General features: G+C 34.9%; 2 protein-coding genes across 4 annotated transcripts; one reads left to right on the forward strand and one right to left on the reverse strand.

The window, feature by feature from the left end:
* The first annotated feature begins 9 nt into the window (after positions 1–9).
* LOC132269057 (casein kinase 1-like protein 9) lies at positions 10–12,010 on the forward strand. 3 transcript variants are annotated; one of them, XM_059770067.1, is made up of 15 exons: positions 10–113; positions 847–949; positions 1,061–1,101; positions 1,884–1,953; positions 3,120–3,268; positions 3,347–3,442; positions 4,694–4,764; positions 8,246–8,307; positions 8,413–8,476; positions 8,609–8,693; positions 9,276–9,402; positions 9,597–9,670; positions 9,746–9,809; positions 10,342–10,475; positions 11,433–12,010. In XM_059770067.1, exons 2-15 carry the CDS (start codon positions 874–876, stop codon positions 11,697–11,699), a joined length of 1,380 nt encoding a protein of 459 aa, XP_059626050.1. In that variant the 5' UTR covers positions 10–113; positions 847–873; the 3' UTR covers positions 11,700–12,010. The 3 variants fall into 3 exon arrangements, with proteins under 3 accessions (XP_059626050.1, XP_059626051.1, XP_059626052.1); XM_059770068.1 differs by lacking the exon at positions 10–113 and having other exon boundaries at positions 120–949; positions 11,436–12,010; XM_059770069.1 differs by lacking the exons at positions 10–113; positions 847–949; positions 1,061–1,101 and adding an exon at positions 2,670–2,865.
* Positions 12,011–12,817: 807 nt separating this feature from the next.
* On the reverse strand, positions 12,818–13,654 carry LOC132269621 (putative CCR4-associated factor 1 homolog 8). The gene has a single exon (XM_059770876.1). It carries the CDS (start codon positions 13,652–13,654, stop codon positions 12,818–12,820), a length of 837 nt encoding a protein of 278 aa, XP_059626859.1.
* Positions 13,655–14,187: the final 533 nt, after the last annotated feature.

Raw genomic sequence — 14,187 nt, forward strand, 5'->3', positions numbered from 1 at the left:
TTATATAGAGAAATATATAGAAAAAGAGGGATTGAGGCATGCACGTTTGTCGAGTAGAGCTCCTCAGCCTCTTCTAACAGCGCAAACGAGTTAGGCGGCAAACTGGAGAGAAGGTATCGCTTAACCCCTCATCCTTTATAAAAGAAAAGAAAAGAAAAGAAAACAAATTAAGAAAGAAATTAACTAATCAATCAGCATTATTGTTAAAAAAAAAAAAAAAAAAAAAAAAAAACAGATACAGAGAATATACGAAAACAATCGCCACCTCATTTTCTTCGTTCTTTTTCTTTGTTCGACCAATCTTTTTCACCCCATTACATTACTTTCCACAACACAAATTCAATTGTTTTTTGTCTTTCTTGCTCTCACTTCTCAATCTTTGCTACTTTTTCTTTTAAATATTAATAATAATCGTTCTTTGATTCTTTTATTTCAAGAACGGTATATGTATATAGGTGTGTCTTCCTATTTTTGGCAGCGATTGGTGATATTATCAGGTTCGATGACCCTTCTTGAATTAGGGTTTCGATTTATAGCCTTTAGTTGAAGATTAGGGTCTGTAATTTCAAAGACGCATTCTTCTGTATATATGAAAGGTCGTTCTTAATTGTGAATAAAAGATTTAGGTTTAGGGCTCTTTTGGGAATTTAGGCTGATTCATTCGCAATTTTGCGTTATAATTCGAGTATTTGACCTTCTTTTTTATTTTTTTGGGAATATATTAAAGAGAGGAAATCTTTGAATAGGTTGGATTGTTAATATGATATATTTGATGGATTTTGGAGATTAAGTTAATATTTTTCTGGATTTCATTATAACCCTAATAAATGGTGAATTGGGTACAAGTTTGAGTTGAAATAGTTCGTTGCCATCATGGATCATGTTATTGGTGGAAAGTTTAAGCTGGGAAGAAAAATTGGGAGTGGTTCTTTTGGAGAGCTCTATTTAGGTATGTCCATGATTGTTCATAGGATTTCTTGGTTTTATAGTGATACTTTTACTATCATTTTTTTTTTTTTTGCCGAAGAAGTTTTTGTAATGTGATTGTTTATTGATTCAGGTGTCAATGTACAGAGTGGAGAGGAAGTGGCTATCAAGTTGGTATATTGATCTCTTGTACTATTTAGTACTGTAATTCACTTAAGATATTTAATTTATTTTTTCTTCTATCAAATGTTTTCTTTTTAAATTTTTAGAAATAAAATTTCTCGAGTGTTGTTGATGACTTCTGTGGCAGGAAAGATTGATAATTTTTGAATTTATTGCTGAATATTGTTCTTGATTTTGTTCAAGAAACTGACATGCTCCGAGAAACTTACTTTTGTGTTGGCTTCCTTTTGTTATGATTGCGCGTGTTTATATTTTTACTTTGACTCGAAGATCTCTTTAAGAAAATGAATTTATTTACATCATGTGATTCAAATTGATTTACGTCATGGCATTTTGCTTTTTTGTTTCTGTGAGCAAATTGATGCTATATTTTGGAATTAGTGCATGTGAGTTCGCAAATTTTGCCTTCATGAAGTAGAATTGACTTAAATCTTTCTTTTCATTATGCTACTTGTGTTGTTCCTTAATCATGATCCTTTAACACCAGAACAAATAAAATATTCAAACAGTAGAGTATTATTGTGTCTTTAAATTTGGATAAAGAAGTAGCAATGGCACTTTAGATTTTGAATGAGCTCGATATGAGATACATGTGAAGTTTTATGCAATTTGCGTCATCTTTTGAAAACATTACACCAACCTTTTACTAGATACTTCTCATCACAAAAATGATGGATGCAAAACTAGGCTATGTTTATACTAGAAGAATGTGTGAGTTGCTTTTGCAGTGGTTCATATTATAGTTTTGGACCTAATTTTTTTGCCTCACCCAGGAATCTGTTAAAACGAAGCACCCTCAACTTCACTATGAGTCAAAAATTTACATGCTTCTCCAAGGGGGAAGTAAGTCTCTCTCTCTCTCTCTCTCTCTCACTCTCTCTCTCTCACTCTTTCACACACACACACACACACACGTCACACACGCACACACACATGGCGCTCGCGTGTGCATTTTTATAATTCTCGAGCATTTAAGATAAAGAGTAAGTTGTTATATGAAGGCCATTCTAAATTGACACTAGTTTATTTATTTTTTAAAATCATCATCAATAAGGTTGCTAGGAACTCCAAAACAAAACCAATGATAGGTAAATAGGAAAGCAATGTCTGGTTTTGGGATGTAGTAGTTTTGGTTAGTAGTTATGAATCATTCACTGCTAGACTCGATTCTATAGCTATGTAGCCACTGGAACAAAAATTGGTCGTAGAATACCTGTTCATTTTACTAGAACGTGATGCTTTATTGGATTGATTTTCTTAATCAATCAATTTTCAACTCTAATTCTATAAATGCTCATAACACCTGCTTGTAAATCTAAGATCTACTCCAAACTTACTGTATTTAATTTTCTGTTGGAGGGAATACTTCTTTTTGTTTTCCTTGTTTTTCCAATTTCTTCCAATAACATTTTACAAAAAAAGAAATAAAAAAATAAAAAAAGGAAAACTATTGAACCGTTTTAAAAGTATAGCCAATTGTATTTTATTGACCAATATGCTGTGCCTGCTCTGCACTAAACTCCATGCTAAGTTCAAACTGATGCTTTGCTCGTTCCTAGAAACTCAGTAATGTGGCCAGCAAGGTCAACGCTTGATGGGGAATGAGAAAGATACATAAGAGCTGTATTAGGAGAGGCCATAGTGGTTTGACATGCATTGCTAGATAGCTGAACTTGTGTGTGATCTTCATTCCATGCTAAAAGAAGTTGGAAGGAAGGCTTAGGCGACAGGTTTAAAGACTATTAAGATCCACAGGTGAAGTCCTTGTTAATTCTGAGTGGTTGAGTGAATTTTTGGATGAGTCTAAAGAGGATTTAGGAACTAGGAACACAAACAAGGGGAAGAAAACGCCTTTAGTTGTATCATAAATATATTTGACAAAATTTACCAAAAAAAAGAAAGAAAAGAAAGACATAATCTATTTCTTTTTCATGATGAATTTCCTGATAATTATTTACTTATTCTTCTTCTTCTTCTTCCTTTTTGGTTGTGTGTGTGTGGTGATGCAGCTGGAATTCCCAATCTCAAATGGTTTGGAGTTGAGGGTGAGTACAATGTTATGGTTATCGATCTTCTTGGACCTAGCTTGGAAGACCTATTCAACTACTGCAATCGGAAGTTCACATTGAAAACAGTGTTAATGCTTGCAGATCAGTTAGTAAGTATATGGGACTAGCCAATCAGCGAATGTACCTTGAACTCCTTAGTGATTGTCCTTCTATTGTTATCTTTGTAGATTAACAGGGTGGAATACATGCACTCAAGAGGTTTTCTTCACCGTGATATAAAGCCTGACAACTTTTTAATGGGCCTAGGGCGCAAAGCAAATCAGGTTATTATTCCATTTATGTTTTGTTCGAAATGTTGCCATTTGTAATACAAGTACATGCACGATAGTTATCAACTTTTACTCTTTTGAAACATTTTTGACTCTCAATATTGAATTGGTATAACTGAATTATTATATTCAAGTTGTGTGGCAGTTTGTAATGCATCTACTTCCTAATTGGTTATTAAGGATTGCCTTTTTTTTTGGGGACTATAAACTTTGTGTTATGTATTTGTATGCTTAGATGCTAGATATAATGTTTTACTATATTATCTTGGGATGGCTTATCGACATTGTTACACATTCAAATGCATGTTTTTAATATATATATATATATATATATATATATATATATTGCAAGGAAGAAACATACTTTAAGAAAAGAAATAGAAGCAACCACCCCACCCCCCGCTCACCCCCCCTCTCTCCTCTCTCCTCTCCTTATGGGAACAGAAGCAGTGGTTAAACTCTTCTAATAACTTGGCTGCTGTAAACTAAGAATTTTGCCTCCTGGTTAGCAGATCTTTGAATTTGATAAATAGAAGGGACCACATCTTGAGACACATCAATGATCATTGTGCATAAAATGAGCAAGCTCCCAAAAAGTTTTTTTTTTTTTTCCTCCCATCTTATAACATTTTTGGTATCTGCCTTAGATGGATGTTGGATCAATCTTGGCTATTTGCTTCTCTCGGCCCAAGATACTAACGGTTCTTACTTGACCAGATTGCCTAGGGAGTTCCCACCAAATTCAAACAGCAATGCCTTTTATTAAGGTCATGAAGTCTATCCATATGTATGCTTTTCTACTATTTCGAATTGTACAGTCTGTGTGCACTCCTGAAAGCCTTATTATTTGCTTTTGTGACGCCTGCTGTGCCCTTGATGTTTGTTCCACAGTACCTTGTTTATCTTTTTCTACTAATGAGTATCGATTTGATTGTTTTGAGCATATGTCGATATCAAGCATCAGGACAATAGAAACATGCATGGTTTCTAGAAACCACAAAAGATATAACGAATCAATTTATTTTAATTGATAAGAAACATATGCATAAGAACTCTTTACAGGCATGCGTAAATGGATGTGTATGTGTGTGCGTGTATACTGAGAGAGAATATTTGCATGATTTTGTGGATAAGAAAACATCAATGTGTTGCAGTTAGATCTTCAGACACATTCCTTTTTTTAGTAAGTAGACACATTCCAATTTTTGGGTATCAGCTTTTAACAGTTTAAAGTCTTTATTACAGGCGTACGCCATTGACTTTGGCCTTGCAAAAAAGTACAGGGACCTTCAGACTCATAAGCACATACCATACAGGTAACTCCGCTATATTTACCTCACAAGCCACAGTTGCAGTTTAATCCATTCTTTAGTATAGTGTGACGTTCTTCTATCCCTCACTGGAGTTTTCACTTGTTGAAATGGTCTACTTTCTGGAACTTTCTTGTTCAAAGGCCAACTTGTATATGTACTTCAACTCATGTCTTATGCATGATTGCAGAAATAGGATTTTTTTTATTTTTATTTTTTTAAATTCAAAATAGGTGGTGCCTAAAGGGGTCTTTCATTTGGTTAGAAACTGACATTGGTTTCAGTACACTTCTTCAAACCAAAATTTACCTGGGCCCATGAAAAAGGAACAGGCGAATTCTTGGATAGTCTAGCCTATCAGGAAGGGCCTTGATGCCAAAGTTATCAAATAAATTTAGGAAAGGGAAGAAAAACAGAAAATGGGTGGATTAAATTTTTCAGATGTGATATGTTCTACAATCTCCTGTTTATCAATCAATCTTTCTCAAGGCTTGTTATCTGGCCATGGGAAAGATAAAAATTGAAAAATTCTTACTTTTGATTAGAAGGTAGATACTGATTTTTTAATTCATTAAGAATCTTTACAAAAATAATGTATATGAAAAGGTATTTTTAACATGTTATGGAGCACGTTGATTGCTCCTCAACTGTTGAAGGTCAAATGTTTCAACTGTCTTGTCACTCCATTCCTGCTTTGGTTTGATAATACTGCATAAAGCCATATATAGGCTTTAAATAGTTCAGTCATTGTTACATGTTTTGGGAGGATGGGAGGAAATTTTTGTTAGCAAGGAAGGGCAAAAGGTTTACTATTATTGTTTAAAATGCAAAACTAAAGGGCATGGCACATGAAAAGTCCCATAGCCAACCATTTTTTATATAATGATGGAAAGGTTCTGGTACAAAGTATTAGACTTGCAAGCATTTCAGCAATTGACCATATAGCCTACATAGAAAACATCTTAAAAATGACAATATGAAAGGCTAGTGTGTTACATCACTGTGAACTGGATAGTCAAATGAAGCTTTATACTTGAGAAAGGGTTTCTGAGTTGATTGTCAACAAGATCAAGTTTCTAATTGTTCTCGGGTGATTTCATAGCGGGAGAAAAGAGAGGACATAGAGGTGATCTCAATGCCTATCAAACATAAGAGATGATATTATATATATATATATATATATAAAGCCTATTTATTGTCTGAACTAATCCATTTATATACACACACACACACAAAGCTATTTTTGAACTTGATTCATTTCTAAGGTTGTCCTGTATTAAAGCAATAAAACCTATTTATAGTCTTGAGAAAACCCCAGAAATTCATTTATACCTTCTAAACTAATCATACCTACATGTAACTTAATATAACTCAAATTTTATTTCAAAATCATAAAAATTCTGTAAGATGAAACTACAGCAATTTCATTCTTAAAAGAACTCCTAATTAAGGACTAATAATTTTAGATATATCTTGTGATTCCACATCAACCCCACTGCCGGCCCCCTACTTCTTCCGTTGAGCCATGCACGAATGAAGCTACGCGCGCCAATGAACAATTAAGCACACGCCCAAGGCGCCATGCCCAGGGCATTCCCTTGCAATGTGGAGTTTTTAGTGATTTTCAGTGTATTCAAGGGGCACAAAGGCATAATTCAGGCAATCACCCAGTACTGCCTTCCAAAAGATTACTGCTTCCTTTGCCTTACTGCCTAGGAGGGCAGGGGATATTTGGAGGCTGCCTAGGGTCATCTAGACGTCACCTAGATGTTTAGGTGTTATACATATGATGGCCATCTGGAAATTGACATTCTAGATATCAATTGCCTCCTCCACTCAACTCAACAAAGTCTTTTTCCTAACTACAAATAACACCAATGCGTATGTTGTTGGTTGAACCTGGTCTATTGCTTGGGAGGCAATTATCCTAATAGTTGGATTACAACAGTTAGCATAAAAATAGTTTTTATTGAAATAATTGCATAATTGTTAAAATATACTTTTTATGGTCATTCTAAAGATTTTATTTTCCAAATAAATTTTGAAGTTTTTAATTCGCTGTATTTGTCATCAGTGTGCATCTTTTCTTCTTCTTTTTATATATATATATATATATTTATTTATTTATTTTATAAAATTAAGTACTGTTAATACGTCTTTTGAAAAAGTCATTTTTAATTTGAGATCATAAGAGATCATCCTTGAGGGTACAATGCTAGCAATCTTCAGTTTAAGATTCTAGTGTGGTTTGTTTGATTATATTAAAATTTTGATAATTCAAAAAAAAAAAAAAAAATTGTTCTATTATCAAGATATCCAATTGCGCATAGGTAAGAACCACTGAGCCTTTAGGTTAAGTGGTATCTCCTGCTTTTACTTATTAAAAAAAAAAAAAGAAAAAAAGGAAAAAAAGAGTTATCTCCTCCTTTCACTAGGGAGGTTGAGGGTTCAAGTTCCCTTTGAGGCAAATGAGGAAGCCTGGGGTACAAAGTATTCAACATTGAAGGTTTTTTGGAGTAATATTTCAAACAAAGTTTTTTTTAGAAAGCAAGAAAAGCTGACACAATTTGCTCTTCTTCGTTAGTACTGATATATTTTAACACTAAAGGGAAAAGAATGGTTTATGTCATGCTTCATTGCCGCTTTGTTGATGAGACGTTCTTGAGTTGATTGATAGACTCTGGTTTTGGACCAAGTTTTGGATTGTACGATTAGCTTTCTGTTTTATTCTTCTTTCCACCCTTACAGCATTAATTATATGGCACTACCTTGTCAGGCCTCATGACCCTTCTCAATTCATTTTTCATTTGCTTAATTCCCTCGTACTCCTGAAAATCGTCTTACCTTACCTCTGAACTGTTGTCCAATATTTGTCTATCATTTCTTTAAATCTTTTTTTGGCATTGGAGGGAGGGTGGGGAGATACTACTGTAATCCTGAATTCAATCTCTACCTGATTCAACTCAACAGAGGTTTACTGTAGTCTGTAGCCCGTTGGGAGCTGGAATTTCCAGCTAGGCTCCTTTTATATATCATTGGCCAATAACTCCCCTCTTATCTTTGAACAACTTTGTTTTGCCATCCTTTTGTTATGTGACTTTGATTTCTGCCTTTACTGTTTCGCCAGGACTGATCCAGTTACTTTTTTTCTCTGAAAATGCAAGTTCCGAAGTTATGTGACTTTGTTGATGTTATTTTTTATTTTTTTTACTTCTCTCTGAAAATGGAAGTTCTGAAGTTAAATTAAAACGGAGCCGAAATGAGGTTTCTTTGTAGGTTTTGAAGGGGCCATAAATTAAATCTTTTTCAAATTCGGAACCTACTATATATAGGGTCCATATTTAATAGAATTTTTTGTCAAAATTTTGCGGGAGCCCTGATCCCCCTAGTCCCCATGTTGGTCCACCCATGTTTTTTGCTCTTTTCCCTTTATAGTTTTAGCTTTGATATATTTTGCCTTTTGAACTTAACAATATTCTCTTTGCAGAGAAAACAAAAATCTTACAGGCACAGCTCGCTATGCTAGTGTTAACACACACCTTGGAGTTGGTGAGTGCGTACCTTCTTGTTATACGTTGCCGGCTTATTATGGAAAATGGGCCGTCACAGGTTCAGGTCCATGGCAAGTTATGATTTGTTTAATTTTGCTTGCAGAACAAAGCAGAAGGGATGATCTAGAATCTCTTGGTTACGTGCTTATGTATTTCCTAAGAGGAAGGTTGAATATATAAACGTGTCATTCTTCTTCAGTTGTTTTGGGCATTTTCTACCTGATATTAATTCTTTAGTGCAGCATTATTCTTATTGTTTAGTGTGTCCTAATTTGTTGCATACAAATCTTTTGCACCAGTCTTCCTTGGCAGGGGCTGAAAGCTGCCAACAAAAAGCAGAAATATGACAAGATCAGTGAAAAGAAGATGTTAACTCCAATTGAGGTATTCATCTAGCCACCTATATTGCTGCATATTTATGACAAGGTATAATATCATATATGAATTTGGGTTGAAATGGTTTGATTCTAGGGTTGATGCCATTACCTCGGGGTGGCAGTTCCATGGTCTAATATATAGGCAGGCTTGGGCATGCCATGTAGTCCCATACACCCATGTCTAGGTTGGGCTTTAGGGTATGTTATACATTTGAGCTAGTCTTGGACAATTTGAAGTTCCAAGTTTGTTGCAGCTAAGCCTAATTATTGTTGACTAATGATAAGATCTTGGATTATTTTCCCAAAATATGTTATATAAATATATACACATAATAAATATGCTTAAACTACATTACTTTTAATTATTTTTTTATGTAAATGTGTTGCCTTATGTGGCCGATCTGTGTTCAACTATTTATTCTCGAGGCATGGTCCTGGAGTGCTACATCTTGACCTGAGTTTGGGTTTATTCCTGCTCGGGCCTGGACGAAACCCAGTTTCAATGGTTGCTTTACTCTACTTTTTATGTTGCTGTATATGTAATATAACAAAATGTGGGATTTACATGAGAGGCATTTGTGTTAAACAGGCGCTTTGCAAATCGTATCCATCAGAGTTCATATCTTACTTCCACTACTGTCGATCGTTACGATTTGAAGACAAACCAGATTATTCGTATTTGAAGAGGCTTTTTCGTGACTTATTTATTCGCGAAGGTGAATGAAAAACACAAATATTTTACAATTTCCATATTAACCATATGTTCAATTTTGTCATTCTTAAACTTCTAGTCATTTCTTTCTCCTCTCTTTTTGTTTGAGTAATTCAGTAATTACACTTTCCATTAGCTTGTAAAACTCAAAATGGATAGAATTGTAGTGTTTATATCTTGGCATTGTTACTTCTGCAGGTTATCAGTTTGACTATGTATTTGATTGGACTATATTGAAGTATCCTCAGATTGGTGCCAATTCTAGAGGACGGGTCAGTGCTTTATAAACCCTCTGTTGTTGGTTTCTGTTCTGCCATGGTACTTATTTTAGTTCCCCCTGTTTTTAGAATCCCAATGGGAACACAGGTTTAAATGCGGGACCATCTGCCGAAAGACCAGAAAGGACCTCAGGTATTCACTCTTTGGAACTAGAATTGGAAATGAGGTGCCATTTCTGAGTATTGACTACTGATTTGGAATTTCTTTAGAACACGGTAATTGTTTTTTTCTTTTAATTGACTGATATATTGATGCATGGTGAGATTAAAATTTTCTGAATTTCGATCTATGGTTTATGGGTTGACAGAAGGCGACCTTTCCCCAAATTTAAAATGTTGGGTCTTTGAAACACTTTGTATATCATTTTGATATTTACCAAGAAGGTCTTCGGTTCGAGTCTGTATAGTCCTATAAATTGAAAATAAAAAGATGCAAAATGGATTAAAAATGAAAATTCTAATATAAAACTAAAATGAAATAATTGTATAATTTTTATATTATTAGAAATGTTGTATGCTGTTTGTAACTGTCCGGTAACTCCGGTTGGTTCGCCAAGATTGATAACTTCATTTGGAATAACAGCTTTCTGGTTAAAAACTTTAAAATGCATATCTAATGTGAATTCACCAATGAATGATTCCTATGTTTTAATTGTTTTATCCAGTGGGGCAAGAGTTTCGAGATAAATTCTCAGGTGCTGTTGAAGCCTTTTCCAGAAGAAATGCTTCCGGTTTTGGTCGGCATGGTGACCACTCCAGACGCAGGAGTACAGAGGATGTCCCTTCATCCAAGGATGTGGTATTGTTTTTTTAAGATAAATTTATGCATTGATTTTCTAACTTTTTGTTGTTTATCTCATCCTTCTTTATTGAGTACTCGAAGTTTAATCTGAAGTTGATTTGGCTTCTCATATTTTACATTGGTTTTATGATTTTTTATTGTTTCTTTGGCCCATTTCGTTTGCATACTAGAAGTTTGATCTAAAGATGATTTGGCTGCTTATGTTTTTCCTTCAAAAGAATCATATATGTAACGTATTTGTACTTATTGAGTATGGACAGCTAGTTGGTGTCACTGAGTTTATTATGATGTGGATATTTTTTCTACCATCAAATCAATTTTGGGAGTTATTATTTAGAGTAGTATTACAGGTGCAATTCAGGCCATGTTTACCTTTTTCAATTGTATTATATCATTGGCAAAGCTGCCAAGCCTATTAAAATTTAATAAATCTCAAGGCCATAGCGTGGTAAGTCAGGACTAGAATGATTCCCCTGTTTAATCCCAACCCTTCTTTCTTGTGCTTTTAGCAACAAAAAAAAAAAAAAAAAATCACATTTATAGAGTTCATATGTAATTTATTTCTCATGCACCTTTGTTCGAGTTCCAAAATCAGAGGAAAAAAGAAACTCTCATGGTTTGTGGGTGGGTAAAGGTGCAACTTGGAAGTGTCTGCCTTTTACTTCTTCTTGGGATGGGCCGTTGGGGGGAGGTTTGGGATCTTTGTAATTAAATAATAAGACACTTTTTCTTCCAACCTCCTTGAATTCTGTTCTGGAAACATATCCAATAACTCCTTTTCTATTCCTTTATTTGCTGTTGATAATATATATATATATTCGTTTATGTGGTGATGATACTCTATGATCAATTCTTATTATTACAAATTTATACTTAATGCCTAGAGAACCGGAGCATTAGATATGCACTGCTAGGGTACCAAATTGTATTAAAAAAATTATTGGTCCATATTAGCAGGAACCTGATTCAGAAAAGGGCCGTTCTCAAAGTGGCAGCTCCTCGAAGAGGCCCATCAGTTCAAGCAACAAACAAGCCTCTTCTGGTGAACCCAGTGAAGGGCGCTCAAGCCGACTAGTCACAGCCACTGGCCGCTTCTCTACTACACAAAGGATCCAATCCGGGATAGAGCCCAAATCATCACCTTATACTCGTGCTGCAGTCACCAAAGGCACCCGTGATGACCCTCTTCGCAGCTTTGAGCTCCTCACTCTGAGGAAGTAAAAGGGTATGGATTTTTGTTCACTGAAAAAAATGTTATTTGTGCGTCGAGTGGACGAAGACTCGTCCTTTTGTGAACAATTAGTATAAAGTATAAACTCATTCTTGTATATGGAAAACCAGTGTCTTACACCACAGTTTAGGTTATTTTACATTAAGTTTCTTTTTGTTTCGAGTTTCTGGCCATGTTAATATAATCTAGATTCATCCGAGGAAGATGGAATCTGATGTTCTGGAATTTTGTTCTATATGTATAAGATGTGGGTAGCTGGAATGAATGCCGTCTGCTTTTGTATCGTTGTATTCTTCTTAAACGCCCCGTATTATGTATATCATTGTTCTATTATGGTGAAATATTCAATTTTCCATTCTTTGTATTCCTTTTGGTGTCCTTATTTTTTGTTGCAGGTTGTATTTGAAATAAGAAAGCCGAATCCATTGTTGTACAGCGTGAGTGATGACCAACTTCTACCTCATCAAACTGATACTTTTTGACTCGATCTTTTTAAATTTACCCTGAAAAAGGAAAAAAAAAAAAAAAAAAATTGGAAAACCAATAATTTGGTTCTTATGGCAAAATAAACCTGTCCTTTTCAAAATAACAACAGTGCCTAGAGAAAGGATTGTCTTGCCTTTTGTGTCTGAAACTCAACAAATGATGACAAAGCAGACTTGTCTTTTAATGTCGGAAAATTAAAGAGGTTAAAAAAATAAAAATGATGACAAACAGTTAAATTTTGCATTCTTATCTGTTAAGTAATTATAGAGTGGTGACACATTTCCGAGACAATACTTACTATTTAGCATAGTAGTTTCTTAATATTTTACTATTATATTAAATGATAAAAATTTGGTATTTTCTCACATTTCAAAGAAGTGTCAAAATATTTAAATGAAATGCCCGAAAGTACCCTTGTCTAGGCTTATCCGTAATATCTCTCAGAAGATGCCATTGGAACTGGGAAGTATGATTCCAAGGCGTGCAAGTTGGATCACAAAAACAATTTGGTGTATTTCCTTTTGAGGTAACGGTTCTATGTTAAAATACATTTCTACTTACATTTTATTGCTTCATAAATTTTTACAACAATTCAACTCTCTCTATCTATTAATAGATGACCTTAACTTCCTATCAACAACAGGTGCTCGAATTGCCTGCCTAATGAATCAAACAACAAACAATGACCATGAACAGTAGCTGCTTCATACTCAATTGGACAATAATACTGCATTGGCTGACTCCTCCTCCACTCTATGTTGGCCCCAATACCATACAACCACCCTTCATAATCTTCCTCTCTCAGCCCATATCCATCCTTCATGCTACAAAATGCAATGGCTGTTAACATACTATCTGAACCCGCCTGATGTGCCTCGCCTGTTCTTCTTGCTTTTAAAAACTTTCCCAAACCCTCCAATACTACTTCGTAATTGTGCAGTCCGGGACAATCTCTTGCCATAACTTTTACGTCATAAACTTCAAAAAAAATGAGGCTGAGCCGTTGTACAAACTCCATCCGTGTGTGCGGCATCTCATCACCACTCACAAGCTTCATCATCAAAGCTAAGTCATGAAGGCCGTGAAAGGTAACCCATTTAATTTTGTGCAGGGCAATCACTTCTTTGAATTTTTGTACTAACAAATATGCATCAACCCCTTCTTTGTTCATTCCTTTCTCTGTATTTTTACGGAGGTGGACTCCCGGGCTTTTTCTGAGATTAAATTGCCAAGTTCCACAAGAGTCGCTATTGTTGTCGAAAAGAGTAATATCAATCTGTGTAATCTTCATCCGGTCGACATTGAATTTGACATCGCTGTATAGCCGTCGTTCCGAAGCATTTCTTGGAGTACGCAATATAAAACCAGTGAATTCTGTATCGACCGCCACGATCACCTCGATCTTTGCCATCTCTACTTCAAAGTTATGGTACCAAACATCTGCAATACTCAATTCCATGCCGAAAGAATTTTTTTCGTTCACCAAACTGCAAACAGTACATTAGAATGCTTTCTTTCTGCGCCTCCAAGCAATTCTGGTGAAACCTCGAACACTTTCTTGGAAGCCTCTCTCTCTCTCTCTCGTTTGCTGTCTTTCTCTCTCTCGTTTGCTTCCTTTCTACGTTTTCTCTGCGCTGCCAAATACTGAAAAAGTAAAAATAATAAAATATTTTATCAAAAAAAGAAAATATTTTACGTCGAAACAAACTGAGCTTAAATATCCTTGGTCAATTTTTATTTTATATTTAGTATAAAATAAGAAACTGAGCTTATATGCGTTCCTCACTCTCTCACGCAGCCAAGCTCTCTGGGATTTTTCTAAACCCTTTTATGATTTTATCTTGTTCTTCCAATTAATCACTGGCCTTCCAATAGTAACAACAGAGCATCAAATTACGATGTGTATTTGTAATTTTGTATAAGATTTTTGTGTATCACCTGTTTATTTCATATGAAACACTGGAAAATCTGGAAAGGAATTATTGATTTCGG

This window comes from Cornus florida, unplaced genomic scaffold (assembly GCF_030987335.1).
Source record: "Cornus florida cultivar Cherokee Brave unplaced genomic scaffold, ASM3098733v1 CherokeeBrave_3.0.0_Hap2_Chr08, whole genome shotgun sequence".
NCBI lineage: Eukaryota > Viridiplantae > Streptophyta > Magnoliopsida > Cornales > Cornaceae > Cornus > Cornus florida.

Bases quoted from the DNA above. Each gene is read 5' to 3' on its own strand.
- LOC132269057 (XM_059770067.1), top strand. From the start codon at position 874: ATGGATCATGTTATTGGTGGAAAGTTTAAGCTGGGAAGAAAAATTGGG. The intron at 1,954-3,119 runs GTAAGTCTCTCT...GTGGTGATGCAG, and splicing joins CATGCTTCTCCAAGGGGGAA to CTGGAATTCCCAATCTCAAA. The intron at 9,810-10,341 runs GTATTCACTCTT...TGTTTTATCCAG, and splicing joins AAGACCAGAAAGGACCTCAG to TGGGGCAAGAGTTTCGAGAT.
- LOC132269621 (XM_059770876.1), bottom strand. From the start codon at position 13,654: ATGGAATTGAGTATTGCAGATGTTTGGTACCATAACTTTGAAGTAGAG.